Here is a 21,607-nt window from a genome sequence, read left to right on the forward strand (position 1 = left end):
ATCTGCAGGGGTCCTGGAGCCAATCTCCCCTAGATACCAAAGGATGACTGTATATACCACATTTTCTTTATCCATTCATCTCTCAACAGACATTTGGGTTGCTTCCATATCTTTTTTTTTTTTTTTTTTTAATTAATTAATTTACTTTTGGCTGTGTTGGGTCTTCGTTTCTGTGCGAGGGCTTTCTCTAGTTGCGGCAAGCGGGGGCCACTCTTCATTGCGGTGCGCGGGCCTCTCACTATCGCGGCCTCTCTTGTTGCGGGGCACAGGCTCCAGACGCGCAGGCTCAGTAGTTGTGGCTCACGGGCCTAGTTGCTCCGTGGCATGTGGGATCTTCCCAGACCAGGGCTCGAGCCCGCGTCCCCTGCATTGGCAGGCAGATTCTCAACCACTGCGCCACCAGGGAAGCCCTGCTTCCATATCTTGGCTATTGTAAATAATGCTGCAATGAACATGGGGTTGCATATGTCTTTTTAAGTTAGTGTTTTTTTGTTTTCTTTGGAGAAATACCCAGAAATGAAATTGCTGGATCATACAGCAGTTCTATTTTTAACTTTCTGAGGAACCTCCATACTGTTTTTCATAATAGCTACACCAATTTAAACTTCCGCCAACAGTGCACAAAGATTCCTTTTTCCTCACATCCTCTCCAACACTCATTTTTTGTCTTTTTGATAATAGCCAATGTAGCATATATGAGGTGATGTCTCATTGTGGTTTTGATTAACATTTCTCTGATGATTAGTGATGTTGAGCATCTTTTCATGTACCTGTTGGCCTACAGTTCTTTAGATTTTTTTGAGCAAACACTGTATTATAGGGCTATTTATGCGTATGTTCAGAGAGTTCTCAGAAGACTTTATCTTGAACTTATTCAGAGTCCCAGAAGAAGTAGATGTAAAATCATAAATATGTATGTAAATATCAACAGCAGTATTTCGGTTCCATAATGATCTTAAAATTACTCTTTGGAAACTTCTCCCTGCAATATCTCAGCATAGAATTGCAATGAAGAGTTTTGATGTAAAACCAAATTAATACAGAAATTATGTTTTTAAGTATATTACATGCATCTAGAAAGTCTAAAAATATATACTCTACATTTGAATATGTGTCTGTTTTTGAATATAATGATATTCTTTGTTTTCGGAGCGTTTTTCTTTTTTAAGCTCACTTAAAAAATAAATGAAAATGCTTAACATTCTCTGAAGCACATATTCTCATTATAGTTTTATTTCCAAAATTTTTATTTACTTTCCCTTTACCATTTCCCCCCTCTCTCTTCTTTCTCCATGGAGGGAGGGTGTACATGGATAAAAATGTTGGTCATGTTTGTATGAGCTGAGAAGAATGAAAAAAAGGCATTTTTATTTTATTTCTTTTAAACCTCAACTTGGATTCAGTTTATGAGCACTGTGACAGAATGCCATTTCACTGTGTCACTTTGAATTCAGAATAACATTATGCAACTTTATATACCTCTGCAAGGCACAAGATATTGTTTTTTTTTTTAAAAAGAAACAAACTATTCTTACTTTATACTTACGTCCTATTGCACTGAGGAAAGAATGAACAAATAAAAAGTGCCCTATATTTGTTAAGTATTATAGCAATAGAAACAATAACAAAATCAGGGTAATATAACTTAAAAACAATTTTTGTCACATCTAAAAATTAGGCGATAGGTTACATTTAAAATAAGAGAATAAGGTATTTTAAATTCAGCAATTTCATTCTTACGTGAAAAGCTAAATGAAATACATTTTTAGTTAGTAGTTTTTATTTCCTACTGGATAAGTGAGAATAAATATATACTTATTGGATATAAATATAAAGTTACATGAGTTAAAAACATTCAAGAACGGAAAATACATGTTTATTTACAGGCATGCTGTGGTTTTCTTGTTACTGATTAAGAAATTTAGGCAATTAAATAGTGGGATGAATACTTAAATTGTACAAAAGAACAATTTTAATGTCTTGAATAATTTCGAAGCCAGTTCTGTACTATTTCTACAGAATATCTATCTGGAGCTAACAAGTAATGATAACATCTATTTAAAATAAAGAATGGTAAAGTGATTTCCTATTTATTTTAAAATAAGTAAAACTTTTTTGGAATTAAAAAGATCCTTACTATTTTGCTGTTACTTGGCAATATTATTTCATTTCAAATAACCATAACTGTGATCACAGTAAATCCAAGGTGAATTATTTTCTTTTTCCTTAAAAACAGAAGAGATAAAATATTTTATTCTTCACCAGAATTTTAAATAAATAGGCTAAACTCTCAACTGGTCTCATTGGACAATTTTATTTATGCCCCATTAGTCACTAAAACTCACTTTCTTTTTGACATCTCAAATGGCAGGGGAGTGAATTCACATCAAATGATTTGGTAGCATAGTACCATCATGTGGTTAATTTTTGAATAACTCTTAGAAAAAATAAAAATAAAATTAGCAATACCTTGTTTTATATAACCAAGCATACACCTCAATTTATTGTGTAAAATATTCCTGTTTTTGCCATACAAACATGAAAATTTCAAAGAAAAATAAGTGGTGTTTGTTTCTGTAAATGTTATGCTCCTGTTTTTGTAAATATTTATCATCTTCTTTTTAAACATCTCACTTCCCTAGTCTCATCAACTCTCAACTAGCCCCCAAGTTGACATAACCAATGAACATTGTTTACTGCCTTGTAGACATTTCTAACTTGTGTGTGTTAGTCTTTTCACACTCAAAATGTCCAAAGCTGAATTCCTTGTCTTCTCCCAACCAAAGCGTGCCTGCTCACATTTTCTCCTTCCTGGATAAGGCCCTACTTCCTCTCCAGTTCCTTAAAGCAGAAATCTAGGCTTATTCTTATGCTGCTTCCATTACCATGAACTCCCCTTTCTGAATAGGACGGGAAGCCTGATCACTGATTCCTTCTGAACTTGGATTAAAATTTCCCTCTTTCTCCTCTTCATGGGTTGACTTACAACCATCCTTGTTACTCTTTTCCACCACTGCAATGGCTATTTTCTGAGCCACACACCTTATGTTCATCCATTTACTTTATGAGTGAATGGTTGAAACCTAAATCTGTTTATTTTACTCTCACTCCTAATCTGTTTCTGACTCCTATCACTAGTAAAATAAAGAGCAAATGATATATCTTCTATTATCATCTCCTTCATACACACACACACACACACACACACACACACGCACACACACATTCACCTGCTACATTCCAACCACACCAAACTCATTGCAATTTCTACTGAAGATGCTGTGTTATTCTTCCTTCTGCATAGAAGGCACCGCCCTACATGAGCATTTCTATTAATTTTTTCCTGTTCTATAACATGGCTGTCACTCATGTCCCTCACCAAAGAATTCCTTGAGTCGCTCAGGCAAAGTTGATCCCTCCTTACTTTCTTCCCCAAATGTTACCATTTCTGTCCAAGCACCTATGAGACTTAAAGGTGCTCAAATTCTAAATGCATCTGATTCTTTCTACTATAGTTTAAGCCCCTAAAGACACTTTGTCATACCTATATCTCTGTCGCCATGATAAAGGAAATGCTTAAAATATACAGGGTGTTTAAATTTCTTTAAAAAAGAAATCTCATGTTGGTTTATTGTTTTAATTTCAGATGCAATACTTTTCTTAGTATTCACATACCATGCAGAGTTCAAAATGTTTTTAAAGTATTTAGAAAAATATTGCTTTACTGATTATATAAATGAGAAATATGAAGCTCATTTGAGGAAAGTAAATTTTTCAGGACTACACAACTTGCAGTAAATTATAGAACATATTTGAAAAGCATATACTTTCAACTATTGTGAAGAACAATATATATTAGAGGTAAAATGTGAGAGTGGACATTCAAGAAGTTAAAAAGAATTCCCTCTCCCTTGATGGTCATGACTTATACTGCATGTGCCTATAAAACATATATCTTGCTTAGGCATTTGTAACAGTTGATGAAATCTTTTCTTTCTTAGGGAAAATATCACCACAAGCCCTCAAATAAAAGCACTAGATGTTCTTCCAATTCTTTTTTATTTTGTGTTATCTTAGTTACTGAATTTGTTCCAAAAATTATATTCACTGAAATATGGCTTAGAAACGATGCCATGATTCTTAAGTTAATTCATTAAAATTATCAAAAATTTACAGTTCTGCACAAAAACCTAGAGTTGATAACTTGCCCACAGAAAAATTAAATTCTCACTTGACAGGCATTTTCTGTCTGGTAATTCTATTGTTCTTTTAAGCTTTTAAAAATTTTAGAACTGAAATACTGTTAAAATTTGTCAAAACTAAAATCTACGTTTTAAAAATGGCCACATTTCACTGTTTCCCCTTTATGATAGGGGCATTTTCATCTGATAATGTGACAACTTTTATCCATCAAATAACTGCTTGACATTTTTTGTATGTGTGAAACTGAGCTTTCTTCCTCAGTGATGACGGGATATACCAGACCCCCCCCCATAGCTCCCTCTCACATAAATATGCACGCATTCTTCCCCATCTACCCCTGACACACACAATACACATCTGTCTTCCAAGTTTTAGATTTTTCCATAGCACTTATTACCACTTGGGATGCTGCCATTTGCTTATTTATCTTATTGTTGTCCATCAAATCCTAGAAGAGAGCAAGCTCCATGGGGGATTTTTGTCTGCTTTGTCCAGTTCTGACATGTATAATGATGTCTAGCACACAGTAGGATATTTAAGAAATATTTGTTAAAAATAGGAATAAAATGCCTCAGGAATTTTGTGCTTACTTTCTTCCCTCAGGCTTATTTCCCTCTGATTTCCCCATGCCTGGTTCTTCGCATCTCATTTCCAGTATTACATCCTCAGAGAAGCACATCTTATCTGCTCTATGTAATGTCTCCACCACTGTTTTTCTGTCCCATTATACTATTTTCCTCATAAATCTTACCACTAACTGAAAAGTATTATTTACTTATTATTCGTTCTGGCTTTCCCTCTCTATAAAAAAAAAAAATGGTCTTAATTTAACTCATGAACCAAGATATCCTCAATTCCTACTGTGACAAAATAAAATCTAATCAAATATTTGATGCAATTTATGCAGATTTAAATTAACTTGAATAAATCAATTAAAGAAGTTGGTACAGACATCATCTATGGATGATTAATTATTAATTAATTAATATGAGACTTGAGTAGTGGTAGAGTTTTAGACTAATTTATTAGCTAATAGGAAAGTCTAGCAAGGAATAAATGAATTGACTACTGTATTGTTAAAAATTTAATTTTGAGGAACTTGATTTTCCTTTAAAATGATGCTTGATCTGAAAGTCTTATCTTTATAGTTCAGCCTCGTATCATAAACCTCCCTTACAAGAGCTTGTTCCTAGTGTCTTTTTATCTTTGTTCAGCCTGGTATAAATTTGCTTTCTTGTTGCTTGTCTTGAAAAGCATCTTCTCTTTCGGATACATTTACAGCCTTCAGTTATTTGGGTTCATTGACAATTTTCCTTTCCATTGACTGTTAAGACCTATGATATGACTGAGAGAGTAGAGTCATTTCTAAAGGATACATTTTGTTAAGAGTGAGGACTCTACTGTGATGGTGAAAATGGTACATGTTCATCATAAAAAATGAACCAGTAGAGAGAGCAGAAAGTAAAGAGCGATGAAAGCACAAGCAATTGTGGGTCAGAGTATAGTATAAGTGAGTTTTCTGCTCAGGGTCTTCCAGGCTGAAATCAAGGTGTAGGCCACTGCTGCAACTGATCTGAGGCACAGAGTTTTTTTCCAAGATTACTTCTTTTGGCAGAACTCATTTCTTTATGGCTTTATGACTGCGGACCCTACTTTTTTGCTGGCTGTTGGTCAAGATCCAGTCTCAGTTCCCAGAGGCACCCCAGGCACTTGTCAGGTGGGCTCCTACATCACAAATTTACTTCTTCAAGGCCAGAAGGAGATCATCTGTAGCACCTCCTTCTACTAAGGCTCACGTGATTACAGCAGACCCTTCAAGCAAAATCTCCCTTGTAATTAACTGAATGTTAAGTGATTAAAGACCTTGATTATATTTCAATCATTTATTTTTCCATAAAACTTAACAAATTCATGGGGCGATATCCCATTCAGTTCAGAGGCCCGTCACATACTCAAGGGCAGCAAATTTTACAAGAGATTATAGAAGAGATTATCTTGTCCTTGGGGGTGAGAATCTTGGGGACACCTTGGGAATTCTGTCTACCAAAGCTGCTTTTCAAATTCCTCAAAATATAACTCTAGCTATCCATTTTCACTCAACATTATCTGGAAACGTGATGAGGCCTGGAAGAGCCCAGGGAATTATTCTTTTGTATTTCATGCCAAAAATTGCTCATCCCTCTTTGAAATGAGAAAATCTTTTGGTACTTTAATATTTTATGTAGTTTTTCATGACCTGGACCTCAGCAAAGTAAAAGCAGAGAAAGTGGCTAAAAACAAAGAATCAAAAAGATTATATCTTGCCCAATTTTTCCTTTTATATTCTAATGAACAATTAAATATATCCTACTCCATTTCTTTTTTTAATTTATTCATTTATTTTTATTTATTTGGTTGTGCCAGGTCTTAGTTGCGGCTCACCAGCTCCTTAGTTGCAGCATGCAAACTCTTAGTGGCAGCATGTGAACTCTTAGTGGCAGCACACATGTGGTCTAGTTCCCTGACCAGGGATTGAACCTGGATCCCCTGCATTGGGAGCACGGAGTCTTAATCACTGCGCCACCAGGGAAGTCCCTCCATTTCTTCACAGTTTAGGTTTCTTACCATACAACTCCCTACGATATGAATTGTTTCCTGAAAATTCTGGTTTCACTAACCTTCCTTTATCGAAACATCCTGAGGAGAAAGGAACTACTCAACTAAATTCTATTTAATCAATCATTTTCTTACTTTTCTAGAAAGGTTCATAAAATTGAATGCACCCCAAGCAGTACCACAAAGTTTTCTATTTATTGTGTGAGAGCTAAATTAGTTCCACTTCATAATAATGGATTTCTGTTATGGAATATGATTCATTTCCTAACAATAATAAAAAATCCTGTTTTTTCTATACTTGTTTCAAATAATAGGATTTTTGTTGATTGCAAAGTTAGATGAATTTCATTCCTCGGCACCATCTCACCCCACCCCCTCCACAAAGGGTGGTGGGTAGTCTGTCAGATGAGTTGGATAAAGTCAACTAGAGAGAGATTGGTATTGATTTTTTTTTTTTGCTCTTTCTGAGCTATCCAGTTTTATACAATGGCATTGCCTAAGGGCCAGTGTCACGAAGAGGTAAGGCCCTCTAGGATATTATTGTGGCATTTCTCCTACAATTTTCTTCAGTTGTTCGATCACTGCAGGAGATAAGTTTTCAGTCATAAAAGAATATCTGTATGTACAGAAAGTTTCTTTCATCTCACTCTTTATCACCCTGCCCACTAAATATTTGTCTGCTGTGACAGGTCAGGAGTTCTTAAAAGGCATAGATTATGTCTAATCTCCTAAAACAAAATGTAGAAAAGGTTTTGGAATTCTCCCTTCATTCCTGGGTTTGAAATGGACTCCAAAGTGGGGAGTCAAGTCGATCAGATAGCAGTGACATGTTAATTAACTAGGTAAATAAAATTGAGATCTTGTCTAGAAAGAATTTGCCTAATCCTACAGACAATCAGAAGCATTCCGATGTCTAGGAGAAGTAGAGAAGGAAAGGAAGAACAATTGGTACTAATTTCTACATTTTAAGAGAAGTTAATTCTGGGCCAAAGAAGGGGGTAAGTATCAGCCAGAGCAGCTCAAATAGCCTTCTAGGCAAAAGGACCCGAGGTGATAAAGTCAAAATCGTCTTACACTAGAAGTTAGGGGTAACTATGATAAAAAATTATATTGTTTAACATTCATCGAGCACTTAGAGTTTACAAAACACGAAGTATATTTCTATATGTTCTTTAACTTAAACTAGCTTGTACAGCTTATAAATTATACATCACTCAGGTATCTCTTATGGCATACGATTTCTCTTGAATACATCAAATGATGCGGGACTTACTACTTCTTCAAACAACTCAGTCATTAAACAAGATGGCAAACCTTATTTATCTTTGCCTCTTTCTGTCCTCCTGGAATGTATCCCAGGTCTTACCACCATGTAGGCAATCAACACTTTTTAAAATTAATTTAGTTTTGAACGGTTTTGTTTGTTAGAGATTTCTTCTTTTTTTTAGCTTAAAGTTGCCATGTTTGATAATTTAAATTATTGTTAATTCCCCATTGAGAGACTTATAGAATAACCCTAACTGATACTCAATATTTGAAAAGGTGTATCCTTTTTTGTCTCTGTCTTCTTCATTCCAGAATAAACATTCCCAGTAATTGTAACAGTTTTGTATTTTGGGTTAGAATAATATTTTGTTACCCTATTCTGGCAATTGGTTGTCTTCTCTTGAGCCTGATCCTTTAACAAAACCCTGTAGTCAAACTGTGGGCTGGGCTTCCCTGGTGGCGCAGTGGTTGGGAGTCTGCCTGCTCAATGCAGGGGACAAGGGTTCGAGCCCTGGTGTGGGAGGATCCCACATGCCACGGAGCAACTGGGCCCGTGAGCCACGATTACTGAGCCTGCGCATCTGGAGCCTGTGCTCCGCGACAAGAGAGGCCGCGATAGTGAGAGGCCCGTGCACCGCGATGAAGAGTGGCCCCCGCTTGCCACAACTAGAGAAAGCCCTCGCACAGAAACGAAGACCCAACACAGCCAAAAATAAATAAATTAATTAATTAAAAAAAAAAAAACAAAACTGTGGGCTGATCAAAACCGTAGCAACATAATCTCTTTTTCCAGATATTATGTTTCTATCTGTGTAATCAACAGCCCCAATATCAACCCTGGCATATTAGCCAATAACTTTACTTATATTGCTTTAAGACAAATGAAAAGTCTTAGCAAGAAGACAGAAATTGAAGAAAATCAGTATTATATGTAAACAAGTATGAGCTGAATAAATAAAAATATAAAACTAAAAGAAAGCATTGAGTCCAAGGCAAAGAAATACATGAATAAAAATTGGACGAATTAAACAAAATAAGGGGAATGATTACAGGGAAGATAAAGAGAGATCCCCCTGAGTGAAAATTACTGTGAAAGAGACTTAATGCCAAGTCCAAGAAGTGTTACTGTTTGCTATAATAAACTTATAGATTTGTGAGTTTTTAAGGATTTCACGGTGATTTTCTTTCTTTTCGTTTCCCTTCTTCACAGGAAACGCATAAAACAGCAATCTTGTCCTTAAAAGAGAGAAATATATCCACTTTATTTCCCCCAGGTGTACTGAGGCAAAAAAGAGATGTGTTGACACAGCAATTAGCACATCATGGGAGTCATACCAGAGGGGATTAATTTAGAAAACAGAAACTTCTAAAGGTCCCAGAAAATCACTATGTTAATTAACTATGTTAATGTTAATTTCATGTCTTAGTTTGTCATAGGTGATTAGAAGTCACAGCCAGTGACCTTAAAGTTTTCATTTTAATAAAGCACTACAGCAACATCATATTTCTATAATATAATATTTCCAGTTATTGGGAACATAAAACTAATATTCAGAAAAAGGTAAATATAAGCAGCGTAAAGTGAAAAATCAAGGATCAGTGACTCCATGGACAAATTTCATCCAAATATTTTGTCTCATGTTGTTCTTTAATCCTATATGTTCAAAGCCTTAATTCTTGGTCATAGATCCTGATCATGCATTACCGTGCCTACTAATTCTATGTGTAATGCTGACAACACAAAGGACCAAAACTCTGGATATAGTCCTTGGCAGCAAAAATACCTAGACATTCAAAAGTATTCAATAGAAAAGAATACTATTGTCAAAATAATAAAAATTGTCCAAGAAACAAACATAGTTTGCTACACCAAATTTTTAGCTGGAATCTAAAAGTATCATTTCAATTTTGTTGTATTTTTAATTACTGCTTGATTCCACTAGATGTCAGTACTGGATAAGAGCATCCTTAATAGGTACTTGATCTCCTGCAGTTGTAACCACTCACGTGAAAGGAATAAGCCCTATCTAGCACATATGTGTGCATATGTCATTGTAATGTATGCAGCTGATGACATTTACAAGTTACCCAGACACTTCTACAACTGGTCGGCTCTTTTCTTAAAATGTTTAACTTGCACTTCCCTTACCCACTAATTATTAAAGGAAAATGACCGTTTGATATTAACTTGCAAATTACTCTGTCCACCATCGTTGCCACATCCTATATGAATGTATCTCCTCACTTTTGATTTGTCCTCGCTACAGCCGTTGGATTTTGAAACAAAGAAGGCTTATACTTTTAAAGTAGAGGCCTCCAACCTGCACCTTGACCACCGGTTTCACTCTGCGGGCCCTTTTAAGGACACTGCCACAGTGAAGATCAGCGTGCTGGATGTGGACGAGCCGCCGGTTTTCAGCAAGCCCCTCTACACCATGGAGGTTTACGAAGACACTCCAATTGGGACCATCATTGGCGCCGTCACTGCCCAAGACCTCGATGTCGGCAGCAGTGCCGTAAGGTAAGAAAAAGAAACGTTTTCTTTTCTGTGTCAGAAAGAGAAACAAAATAAAGCAACACTCTGACCAGACTTGCATGAATTATTTAGGAATACAATGCTTGAAAATGGAATCACTTTACATAGTAAGTATAAGAATAGAAGAAAAAACGTAGGATTTGAACAAAAACATCTGATATCAATCCCTGTAACAGGGTTTAGTAGTGGCCTGATGTTGGGCTTGTCACTCATGCTGGTCAACCTCAATTTTTTTATCCACAAAAGGGATTTAATAGTAAGCCTAAGAGGATGATTCTCATGACTAACGATATTAAGATACTTTCACAGTGCCTGAAATATCATAGATATATAATACATTTTTCAATTATTCTAAAATCTCTGTCTCTTACCCAAAGTTACTGCTTGAAAAAGATTGTTTTACCATTTTAAATTTGCAGCTCATTTTTTCACTGTGGCAGTTGTATATGCTGATGGAAGCACAATTAGAGTCAGTCTTAAGGTAAGAGGCATTGTGGAGTTGCTCAAAGCCCAGACTTGGCAAGGAGTTCCTTACTGGCATAAGGCTGCTTGGTAGTGAGTCAACAAAGCAATCGATGGAATAAGAAAGAGTAAGAAAATACACCCCCCCCCCCCATAAATGCCACTTGCATTGCTGAAACGTGGTGGGATTCCCTTTTCCTCCCTTATAAATCGATCCTACAACGTATTTTGAGACTTGTTCTGATTCAACTTTGCTTCCTCTGTATGCTTAATCCCTGCCAGGTGCCCACGTGCCTACAAGAACTGCGGGGGGGGGGGGGAGGAGAAAAAAAAGGAAGAAATGAACATATGTACGAAACAGGAACAGACAGACGTTGCGATTGCCGATGGGGAGGGGTGGGGGAGGGGAGGACTGGGATCTGGGATTAGCAGGTGCAAACTAAAAGGAGAGAGAAACGTGTGATCTGTTCCGAATCTTCTAACTCCAAAGGGTTGAAGCTTATAGTATGCAAAATCCACACCAAAGAACACATTAAGTAGGCTTTTAAAGCAAAACACCACTCTGTCGAGATAGGAAAAATACATAGACATATATCGCACAAGATTTTAAGCCATGGGGTAATTAATGATAAAAAAAAAAAAAAAGCATCATCCTTTCAGCGGTAGCCTCAACACATTCATAGCATAGAGAAAAATTTCAGGATATGCCTTCGAGCATGAAAGCTCTGCTCTTTGTATTTGTCTGCATCCACCCCCCAGAGTCGCCTGAACACTTTCCTTCTTGAAGCATGTCTGTGATCAAGAGAGAACTAAAAAAGCACATTTGTCTTGGGAAAGGGAAGAAAAAGAGCAATTATTGAGTGCCCCTACACGTCAGGTTGAATGCTGGCTCATTTCCTCATTGGGTTCAAGTTGTTCTACATGCTCATATTACGGCATGATTCACTGTCAGTTAAACTCCAGAGAAGTCTATTTATTACCAGTGTTCACAGGGGCATGCTCAAGAATCTGCTACGTTAGTAGTTGTTATACATTAATCTGTCATCATCCATCAATCTTGTTCCTAAACACCCTGAGTGTGCTGCTGGTCATTGTGAAAGTGGAAAATGCCTGCTGAGTGGATTCACAGGTAATTTCAAGAATGTAAACAGAATGGAAGAAATATTGAAGGTTGTAAAAAAGTAATAAAAAGGTAAATAAACATGGATTGAAATTCTCTACAGTTCAATAGATGAGAATTGTGGGACATAGTGGGACACAATATCTTAGGGAACATGCTAAGTTGTTTAATTTACTATATGTACTATTTTTTATTTTACTTTATTTTTATTTCATTTTATTTTTTTGACTGCGTTGGGTCTTCGTTGCTGCGCGTGGGCTTTCCCTAGTTGTGGCGAGCAGGGGCTACTCTTCATTGTGGTGCGCGGGCTTCTCATTGCAGTGGCTTCTCTTGTTGCGAAGCCCGGGCTCTAGGCATGCGGGCTGCAGTAATTGTGGCTTGCAGGCTCTAGAGTGCAGGCTCAGTAGTTGTGCCATGAGGGCTCAGTAGTTGTGACTCATGAGCTCTAGAGCGCAGGCTCAGTAGTTGTGGTGCACGGGCTTAGTTGCTCCGCTGCATGTGGGATCTTCTTGGACCAGGGCTCAAACCTGTGTCCCCTGCATTGGCAGGCGGATTCTTAACCACCAGGGAAGTCCATATGTTCTATTTTGAATACTGATAATAGCATGACGAGGTCGAGATATGAATAAAATATTATTTTAATGAAATACTTAAAAACCAAAAAATCGGAGAGTTGACAAGTAAAAAAATACCACCTGGTAAAGGTAAGGTGAGAATTACAAACTTCTAAATATAAGAAAATGATTAGATCAAGACCCTGGTGTGAAGAATAAAGGAAGCCTACATTTTAGAGAAATTCTCCAGCTACAAGCCTATTTTCTTTATCTGTTTGTTTGTTTGTTTTTGATGTCACAGAAACTAGTGTCTGACAAGTGCTACTTTATGTGACATGAAATAGTATCCCCAGTCTTTTTTCTAATGGGCAGCAGCCTGACTCACTGAAGCTGTAGACAGAGATGGATTTAATTGATCCCCGTGAGGGGTTGTCAAAAGACAGAGGAGCTTTTGAATCCACATGAAAGTTGTCTTACTTTCATGTTCTTGGAGTAAACAATAAACTTGAATCATGTCAGGTGAGGAATGTGGGGTATGGATCGTCTCTTCTTGGTCTGAAAACATGTTTGCTCGCTTAAGAATGATAGTAAAAATATGTTATAAAAAATAAGCATCAAAATGACAAATTACTTGGCATGTGTAGGTATGCTCTGTTTGTTTTGTTTTCCTTTGCTTTACTGCATTTACTGCTTTGCATTACCCTTTTCATAGGTTATTGTGGAAGGTATTAATTTAAGATTAGGTTATTCCACACCACTGAGTATTTTATAAATATTATTACTTCATCATCACTGAGCACAGCAAAGAGCCAGAAAGCAACGGCATTAACCGGGGATTGCAAAACCTTAGAAGAAAGGTTCAGTTAGGTGTAATGCCCCCAAATATACCATATCCTGTCCCCTCTTGTCCTGAGCTTAATTTCTAGTTATTGTTTCCTTTGCTCTTCTAGCCTTTGCCTTTAGATGAACTGATTTCCTGTCTCTAATATTCTATATCCTTTGACACTCTTATTATATAGTTCATGGGAATGATTTCTAGTGAGTCCAATAGGAGTGTAATGAGTGTACCTACTATTAGTGAGGTGGGGACAGTCTCTTAAGAAATGAAATTTAAAACAGGTGACTATGCAGTTACATTGGAAATTAATATTTGTTTTGGATATAAGTGATTTAAGTTACAGAGAGATTTCAGTGGATGATTCTGCTCATTATGTGCTATTTTTCTTTTGTTCCAAACATTTAAAAATCTTAGTTATCCTATGAATGAATTTCAAAATAAAATTTAATCAAAGTATTTTTCTGTATAAAATGAGAAAATGGACAATTCCATTCTAAACCCACTCCTTGTAAGATGGGTTGGATAAGATACTGATAATGTAAACTAAAATCTATTTTATGTATATAAACGTCCATGTGTAAATTATTATAGTATTTAGTAGAACAATTGAATGGTTTTTCAAGTTACCTCCTTTTGTTTGATGATATGTCCAACAAAAACCCATCGCGTAAAATCAAGTAGTGAAATTGGTTAATAAATAGAAAACCATTATCAAGTATCATAAGTAAAAAGTAATACATAAAATAATTAATAACTGGTTGTTAAAACATAAATGTCTAAATGAATCCCACTTAAAAATTATCTTATATTCCGTATCTGGTCTGTTCAATACACTTTTGGAAACATTTTTGTATCACTTGAAATTGATTTTTTCATCGTGGATTAGGAGGCTATCAGAGTAGCCAATTTTCATTTGAGGGCCCTTTCCAATACACCAGAAATCTTGTTTTGTGGACAAAAACCTAAGCTCAAATACAAAACAAGCTTAGAGAATGAGAAGAAACAGAGGCCCCGCTTATCAAGTGATATCCTAGAGCAACATATATAATTTACTTTAAATATTAATTAAATGAAATGGTAAAAATTAAAAACTTGAAAACTTGCTCGCTCTCTATTTTTCTCCTATTTAACAAGATTTTTGTAAGAATTAAATGAGGTATCGGTATAAAATGTTTTATTTTTAAAATTGTTTATAGATTGTATATTTTTTAGATAAGATTAGGTTCACAGCAAAATTGAGAGAAGGTACAGAGATTTCTCATATGCCCGTTGCCACCACGCATACATAGCCTCCCCCTTTATCAGCATCCCCCACTGGAGGGATACATTTATTGCAGTGATGAACCTACATTCACATCATAATCATTCAAAGTCTATAGTTAGCTTTAGGATTCACTCCTGGTGTTGTACAGTCTGTGAATATATTTATTATGACATGTATCCATCATTGTAATATCATACAGAGTATTTTCACTTCCCTAAAAATCCTCTGAGCTCTGTTTATCCCTCCCCACACCAATCCCTGACCTTTTCACTGTCTCCATAGTTTAGCCTTTCCAGAATGTCATATAGTTGGAGTCATACAGTATGTAGCCTTTTCAGATTGGCATCTTTCTCTTACTATTTACATAAAGCTTTCTCCATATCTTGTCAAAGTTTGATAGCTCATTTCTTTTTAGTGCTAAAAAGTATTCTGTTGTCAGCATGTACCACAGTTTATGTATCCACTCACCTACTGAACATCTTGAGTGTTCTTTAAGTCCTAGGAATTACTAATAAAGCTGTATAAATATCCATCTACAGGTTTTTAAATTGTCAGCTCCTGTGTGTCAATACAGGAGGAGTGCAATTACTGGATCAGATGGCAAGAGTATGTTGAGATTTGTAAGAGACCACCAAACTGTCTTCCAAGGTGGCTGTGTCATTTTGCACTCCCACCATCAATGAATGAGAGGGCCTGTTGCTCCACATCCTTGCCAGCATTTGGTGTTGCTGGTGTTCTGGATTTTGGCCTTTCTATTAAGTGTGTAGTGGTACCTTATCGTTGTTTCAATTTGCATTTCCCGGATAACATATGATGTGGAGCATCTTTTCATGTGCTTATTTGCCATTTGGATCAATATATCTTCTTTGGTAAGATGTTTGTTAAGGTCTTTGACCCATTTTTTTTTTTTTGACCCATTTTTAATTGGGTTGTTTGTTTTCATATTGCTCAGTTTTAAGAATGTTATTTTTTTCCAGTGCATACAAAAATAAGCAACAAAAGGTTTACCTTTCTTTAATATTCTCAACCACAGATACAATCTCATTGTAAAAGAGAGATTATGATGGATGCATTACTTGTTAAGAGCATGTATGAAGCTTATACATACTCAATTGTCTCACTGAGTCTAACTTGCGCTGAGTTTCTGGGCAATGGCTACCTGTGGATGACAAGGAGAGATTATAGATACGCAAACCTGAAATATTATAAAACTCAGGACAAGAATTAAGAAATCTGAAAATGAGGGTCACCAAAACTCCACTTTTCTCTTTACCTTTGTTCACACAATTAAATTCCGTCCAATTAAAACAGTATCTTACGCTCTATTTCATGGCCTTCATCCTAGACTTCTGCCATTTTAGGTGGAAAACCATATGCATCCTCACTGCTATTCTAACTCACTTCTCTTTCTTCTTATCATTGTTGTCTTTTACACGTCTTTCATATTCACTAAAGACACTATATAACTCTACCATGGTATTTGTGATTTTTAGCTTATTGCATAAATATATATTTACTTTTTTAACCACCATCTTCAAAACGCAGAAAATGAAAGGGCGCTGTAGAGTTAAGAATATTTCCCTGTTCTTTCAAATACTATATGCAAAATTAATTTAATTTTAAAATTTTCTTGATGTATTTATCCTAATATATAAAGTAACCAGTTAATGAAATGTAGAATGTTTATGTATGTATATGTGTGCATTTATAATTTTTAATTGATTATAAGCAGATCTAGATCTAGACCTAGATATATAAATATAATAGGTCTTTTTATTTTGTAAGGGTCTGTAGACCAGGGTGTTTGGATATAATCTTTATAGGTCTTAATTTCTGCTATTTTATCACAATGTAGTCAAGAATATACTTTTTCTTTTTTTCTTTTTTTTTTGGTAAAATGGCTTTTTCTTTCCTTAGCTTCTATAAATAGAATTAATGGAAGCTAAATGCTATCAGTGCATTTGCAAGTAGACATTATACAAAATTCAACTTCAAAAAATAATTCTCTCTCTCTCTCGAGTCCTAAACACTAAGTGTAGCACAGTTGTGAAAAAGTCAAATAGGGCAAACTCCCCACATGTTTAGCTACTACTGCAATGTCTAAATTCCACACTCCTTTTTATTTTTTTCCTGTAGTTTCTTTGAAATATTTTATAAGTTTCGATCTGCTTTTTCTTTCCATGTCTACCATTTGTACACAATATCTCTATTCTTTTTATTTTACATTTTTGCATTTTTTATCCACTTATGTTCTCTATACACTTTCAAATGATCTAAAAATTTACAATATTTCTTTCAGTGGTATTTAGTCCTAGCTGTTGTTAAATGCCAGTTGTTATCCCCACTTAGAATTAATTAAGTAATTCATGAAAGTTTCTGATAAAGAGACTAACACGCTTTTTGTAAGGTGAGCTTTAAAAATGCTTTCTTATGTAGAGTCCAGTTACTTGTTTGGTATAACTCTAATTACTCTTTCATATTCTAGTTTCTATTATTTAACAGAGAGCAAAATAATTTATTTTTATGGCCTGTTCTCTTAAAAAATACTGAAAGTTCTGATAGCAATTGGGAAAAAACATTTTACCCATAAGGTTATATAAGTATTAAGATAAAATTGTTAATCCTTTTTGAGTACTGCTTACCTTATCTCTTTCAGTTAACATTCACATTGTGAATATTAACATATTTGCAAGAGACACATCTGGTAAAGGACTTTTCTCCAAAATATACATTCTTAAAAGTCTAAGATGAAGGAGATGAAATAGAGGGTGAGAAACTATTTTAATTGGAGGGAATAGAATTGTTGCACAAAGGTAAAGAAAAAGTTGAGATTTGGTAAACCTCATTTTCAGATTTTTTTTAATGCTAGTTCTGAGTTGTTTAATTTATCAGTGACTTGATTTGCATATCTGTAATCGCTCCTTAATCTTCCTGCTTAACCATTGCCCAGAAACTCAGCAGACCCCACCTCCAGTGAAACAATTGACTATATGTAAGCTTCCTACAGGTGCTTATCAAATTATTCATCCATCAGAATCTCCTTCTTATGATGGGATTGTATTTGCAGTTGACAATATTAAAGAAAGGAAGTACCTTTACTAGTATACTCTGCTTATTTTGTTTGCACTGGAGAAAAGAGCATTCCCTGTACATTTATACCAACTGAATGTTTAACAGTAACTCATTTGAGAAGTTGTTGATGGAGAATTTAACTTAATTGTGGAGAATGAGAAATTCCTTTGTGAATAAACATTTTGTTTTCCCCTTCAAATGATGTATTCATTGATGATCAACATAAGAGGAGCTATTGCAAAGAACATGTACCAAGATGAACAAGTTTACCCTTGTTTGCTTCAGTGGCAATTAACTAACAACATATAGTGACATTGTAATAACTTATTTGTATGTGTCTTTGGGCTGAGCCCTTTGGTCACAGTTCTTTAAACATCACAGCTATTATTTTACAGTGGGATAAACTGAGGCCCAGGAAGACCCAATCATGTCTTCAGTAAAGATGGGAAAATAATTTGAACATAAGCAGCCAGATTCTAAAGGTCAAAATACTAATTGCTCTACTGCTAAAGGTTAATCTAAATATTTATCTAGGTTTTTGAGTTGCTTTGTAATTCTAGGATTGTTGAAAATACAAATAAATTTCATAGTTTTTAGTAGCTTCTTAAACAAAATAGACAGAAATTCAAAACAAGTCAGTAAAAAATGTACAATATTTGATTCTTTAAGATATGATAACTATGGGCCTTATTATATACCTGCAAGAATTCTATACACTTACATAGGTTTCCCTGGTTTAAACCTTACAATAACTTTAAATCTGAAAAATGTTTAATTCAACTATGAGAAAATTGACATTGTTCAGGCTGGAAATATAGAAACAAAATGTACAGTTCTTTTGTTGACATTTTTTGTACATATGGAAAAAAATCTTATTACTTATTACCTTTTATTTTTCTAGACAACTACAAAGTCCTTATAAGATTTAGACATAAGAATTTATTGACAAAATTCAGTGGATTTGTGATACAGATCTACAGCTCTAATTTTTATGAGGATTGGATCTTGGTAGCCAATGATGAATTTGCTTTTATTTTAAGACATTTTATAGTATTCTAATGATACAGTGGCTGCATGTCCAGATATTAGGATGGTGAACTGTTTTTGAGGCTATCTTGTTATGCTTCACATAACTCCTAAGAATGAAGGAATGTCCAAGTCTGTGATCTTTATTACTGACTTAAATGTTTTAGGTTTACATTTACCTGCTAGAGGTTCAGTTTCTTTGCTTTCTCTCAAAGTGCTGAGTGTTCTATATAAATGCAAATTTCATAGCTCTTTCCCTTCTCTCTATAATTTATATACATGCTCTTAGAGAATAGCCCTTTTCTCACAGTTGTTTGAAATGTTTTAATTATTTTGATTTTTTAAAGATTACTTTAAATATATCATAAATAGATATAAATCCTTCTCCATGGAAAATATTGTAATAATCAGGATCCAGTTTATAAGCTGCCCCAGATTATTTAATAAGAGAATGTGAGTAATTTTCAGAGAGAAATGAGCTAAAGAGTAGATAATCACAGGAGGAAATGAAAGATCAGTTACCAGAAAAAAAAAAAACCAAAACAAAACAGTAAATAAAGGCTTTCTTTCAAATATGGTGTCCATATTTGGGTATCAAATGGTAAATGACTCTGGTTAAAATAACATCTTTCTTCAGAGACATTTGGCCGTGGCATCCAGTGACAGTAAATAAATCCAACTTGATTAGGAATGACAGGCATTTGATACAGTTCAAGGGAACAGTTGTGATAAAGCTATATAAAAAGACTTCAGAATAAATATGTCTAAATACTCAAAATATATAAAACAAATACTTCCATGTGTTAATGTGATCAGGTCATTATTAAGAGGAAAAGTCAGATGTCCTTATAAAATAATTAAATGCATACATGCAAGTACAAGAAATGGATAGAACAATAAATTTAATCCTACTCTAAAGAAACTTTCTTGCTCTTCTCATTTGAGAAAGACTGTTAATACAAATTGAAATAGATAAATAAGATGAAAGAAGTAAGAATATAGAATTTTGTAATAAGGAAGCAATAAATGCTTCCTAGAAGAATTTGGCAAGGCTTCATGGGAAGACCTTGAGCAAAGGCATAATCACATTCTTTACTTATTTACCCAGGTATTATTGTCCATATTTTTAATAATGAGAAAACTGCCATGACATGCTTGCTGTCTAAGCTCTTAAGTGCAGGCCCATATTTTTATATATATATATATTTTTTTTTTTAATATCATTATTAGAGTATAATTGCTTTACAATGGTGTGTCAGTTTCTGCTTTATAACAAAGTGAATCAGTTATACATATACATATGTCCCCATATCTCTTCCCTCTTGCATCTCCCTCCCTCCCACCCTCCCTATCCCACCCCTCTAGGTGGTCACAAAGCACCAAGCTGATCTCCCTGTGCAGAGCCCATATTTAATCAGTATTTGCCTGAACTTTATTTTCTTTCCATTAGAGGAAGCTGCTTTGAGGTCTCTGAAAAATAAACCAAAGGCCAGGTGTAAAGCTTTGGGGGCAGACGAGGGTTAACATCTAGAAACGTAAGATCGTACACAGTCAGCAGACCACATATGACTATTAAAAAATAACTAAAAAAAGACTCCCAGAATGAGGAAAGCGTAAGCAATATTGAGGAAAAGTATAACAACTATGATTTTAATAATATGTAGATTATAGTGTATTTCTTTTTCTTTAGAGAGCTATTTTATTCGTGTTACATGCTTCCAAATAGAATTTAAGGACAGAATAGTTCTGCCTTTATTAAGTTAATAATTTGACCTCATCAAACATTTAAGCCAAACAAGGGGAGCTGTCTAAACTAAGATGTAATCTGCGATGAGGAAAATAAGAATGAGGAGGAGGATTAGGAAAAAAACCCAAAAAACTAAAAGGAACTAGTAGGAAATTAGTAACTACTATTTAAGGAAGTTTGAGAGAAACATATTGGGATTCCTCAGAAAACAATTTAATTGCAATGTTGATGAAGCAATTACAATCTAAGTGTTGTATGTGGCTTAAATTCTTAGTAAAGTGTTTATAGAAATAAATTGAACTGAATTTACTTTCATTTAGTTATCTGCCACCAGACCCAAAAAAAATTTAAAAAACAAACATTAGCAAAGAGTGAAGAGTAAAGAGATTTTGATCTATTATTAGTACCTGGACAAAATATTTCCTACCTTGACCTGAGTCATTACTCTTAACATCTTTATTGCTTAAAAAGTGAGATGTAATACTTTTTAAAATTTATTTATTTATTTATTTTTGGCTGTGTTGGGTCTTCGTTTCTGTGCGAGGGCTTTCTCTAGTTGCGGCAAGCAGGGGCCACTCTTCATCGCGGTGCGCGGGCCTCTCACTATCGTGGCCTCTCCCGTTGCGGAGCACAGGCTCCAGACGCGCAGGCTCAGTAATTGTGGCTCACGGGCCCAGTTGCTCCGTGGCATGTGGGATCCGCCCAGACCAGGGCTCGAACCCGCGTCCCCAGGCAAATTCTCAACCACTGCGCCACCAGGGAAGCCCGAGATGTAATACTTTTAAAGTACTCTGTATCATCAAGTACTTTTTTTACAAAATGTGTTTGAGAATTGGGACAGGGTCAAAGTTAGTTTTTCCATTAACTGTGAGAAAGCTATTAGGCAAATTAAAAGAAACAATTTTAAGGGGAGTGTTTACCTAA

The 21,607-nt window shown here is 35.2% G+C and overlaps 1 protein-coding gene and 1 long non-coding RNA gene across 6 annotated transcripts in view; one reads left to right on the forward strand and one right to left on the reverse strand.

Annotated features, from left to right (window-relative positions):
• CDH12 (cadherin 12) overlaps positions 1–21,607 on the forward strand; it is a 998,421-nt gene that overhangs the window by 940,138 nt on the left and 36,676 nt on the right. For all 5 annotated transcript variants that reach the window (XM_082453738.1, XM_082453737.1, XM_082453739.1 and 2 more), the window contains one exon: positions 10,332–10,585. In XM_082453738.1, coding sequence (XP_082309864.1) covers positions 10,332–10,585 — 254 coding nt within the window. The remainder of the gene's footprint in view (positions 1–10,331; positions 10,586–21,607) is intronic.
• Positions 1–21,607, reverse strand: part of LOC309656873 — a 1,296,162-nt gene that overhangs the window by 558,112 nt on the left and 716,443 nt on the right. The gene's annotated exons all lie outside the window — the stretch shown is intronic.

Source organism: Balaenoptera physalus (genome assembly GCF_965194825.1).
Source record: "Balaenoptera physalus genome assembly, chromosome: 3".
Lineage (NCBI taxonomy): Eukaryota > Metazoa > Chordata > Mammalia > Artiodactyla > Balaenopteridae > Balaenoptera > Balaenoptera physalus.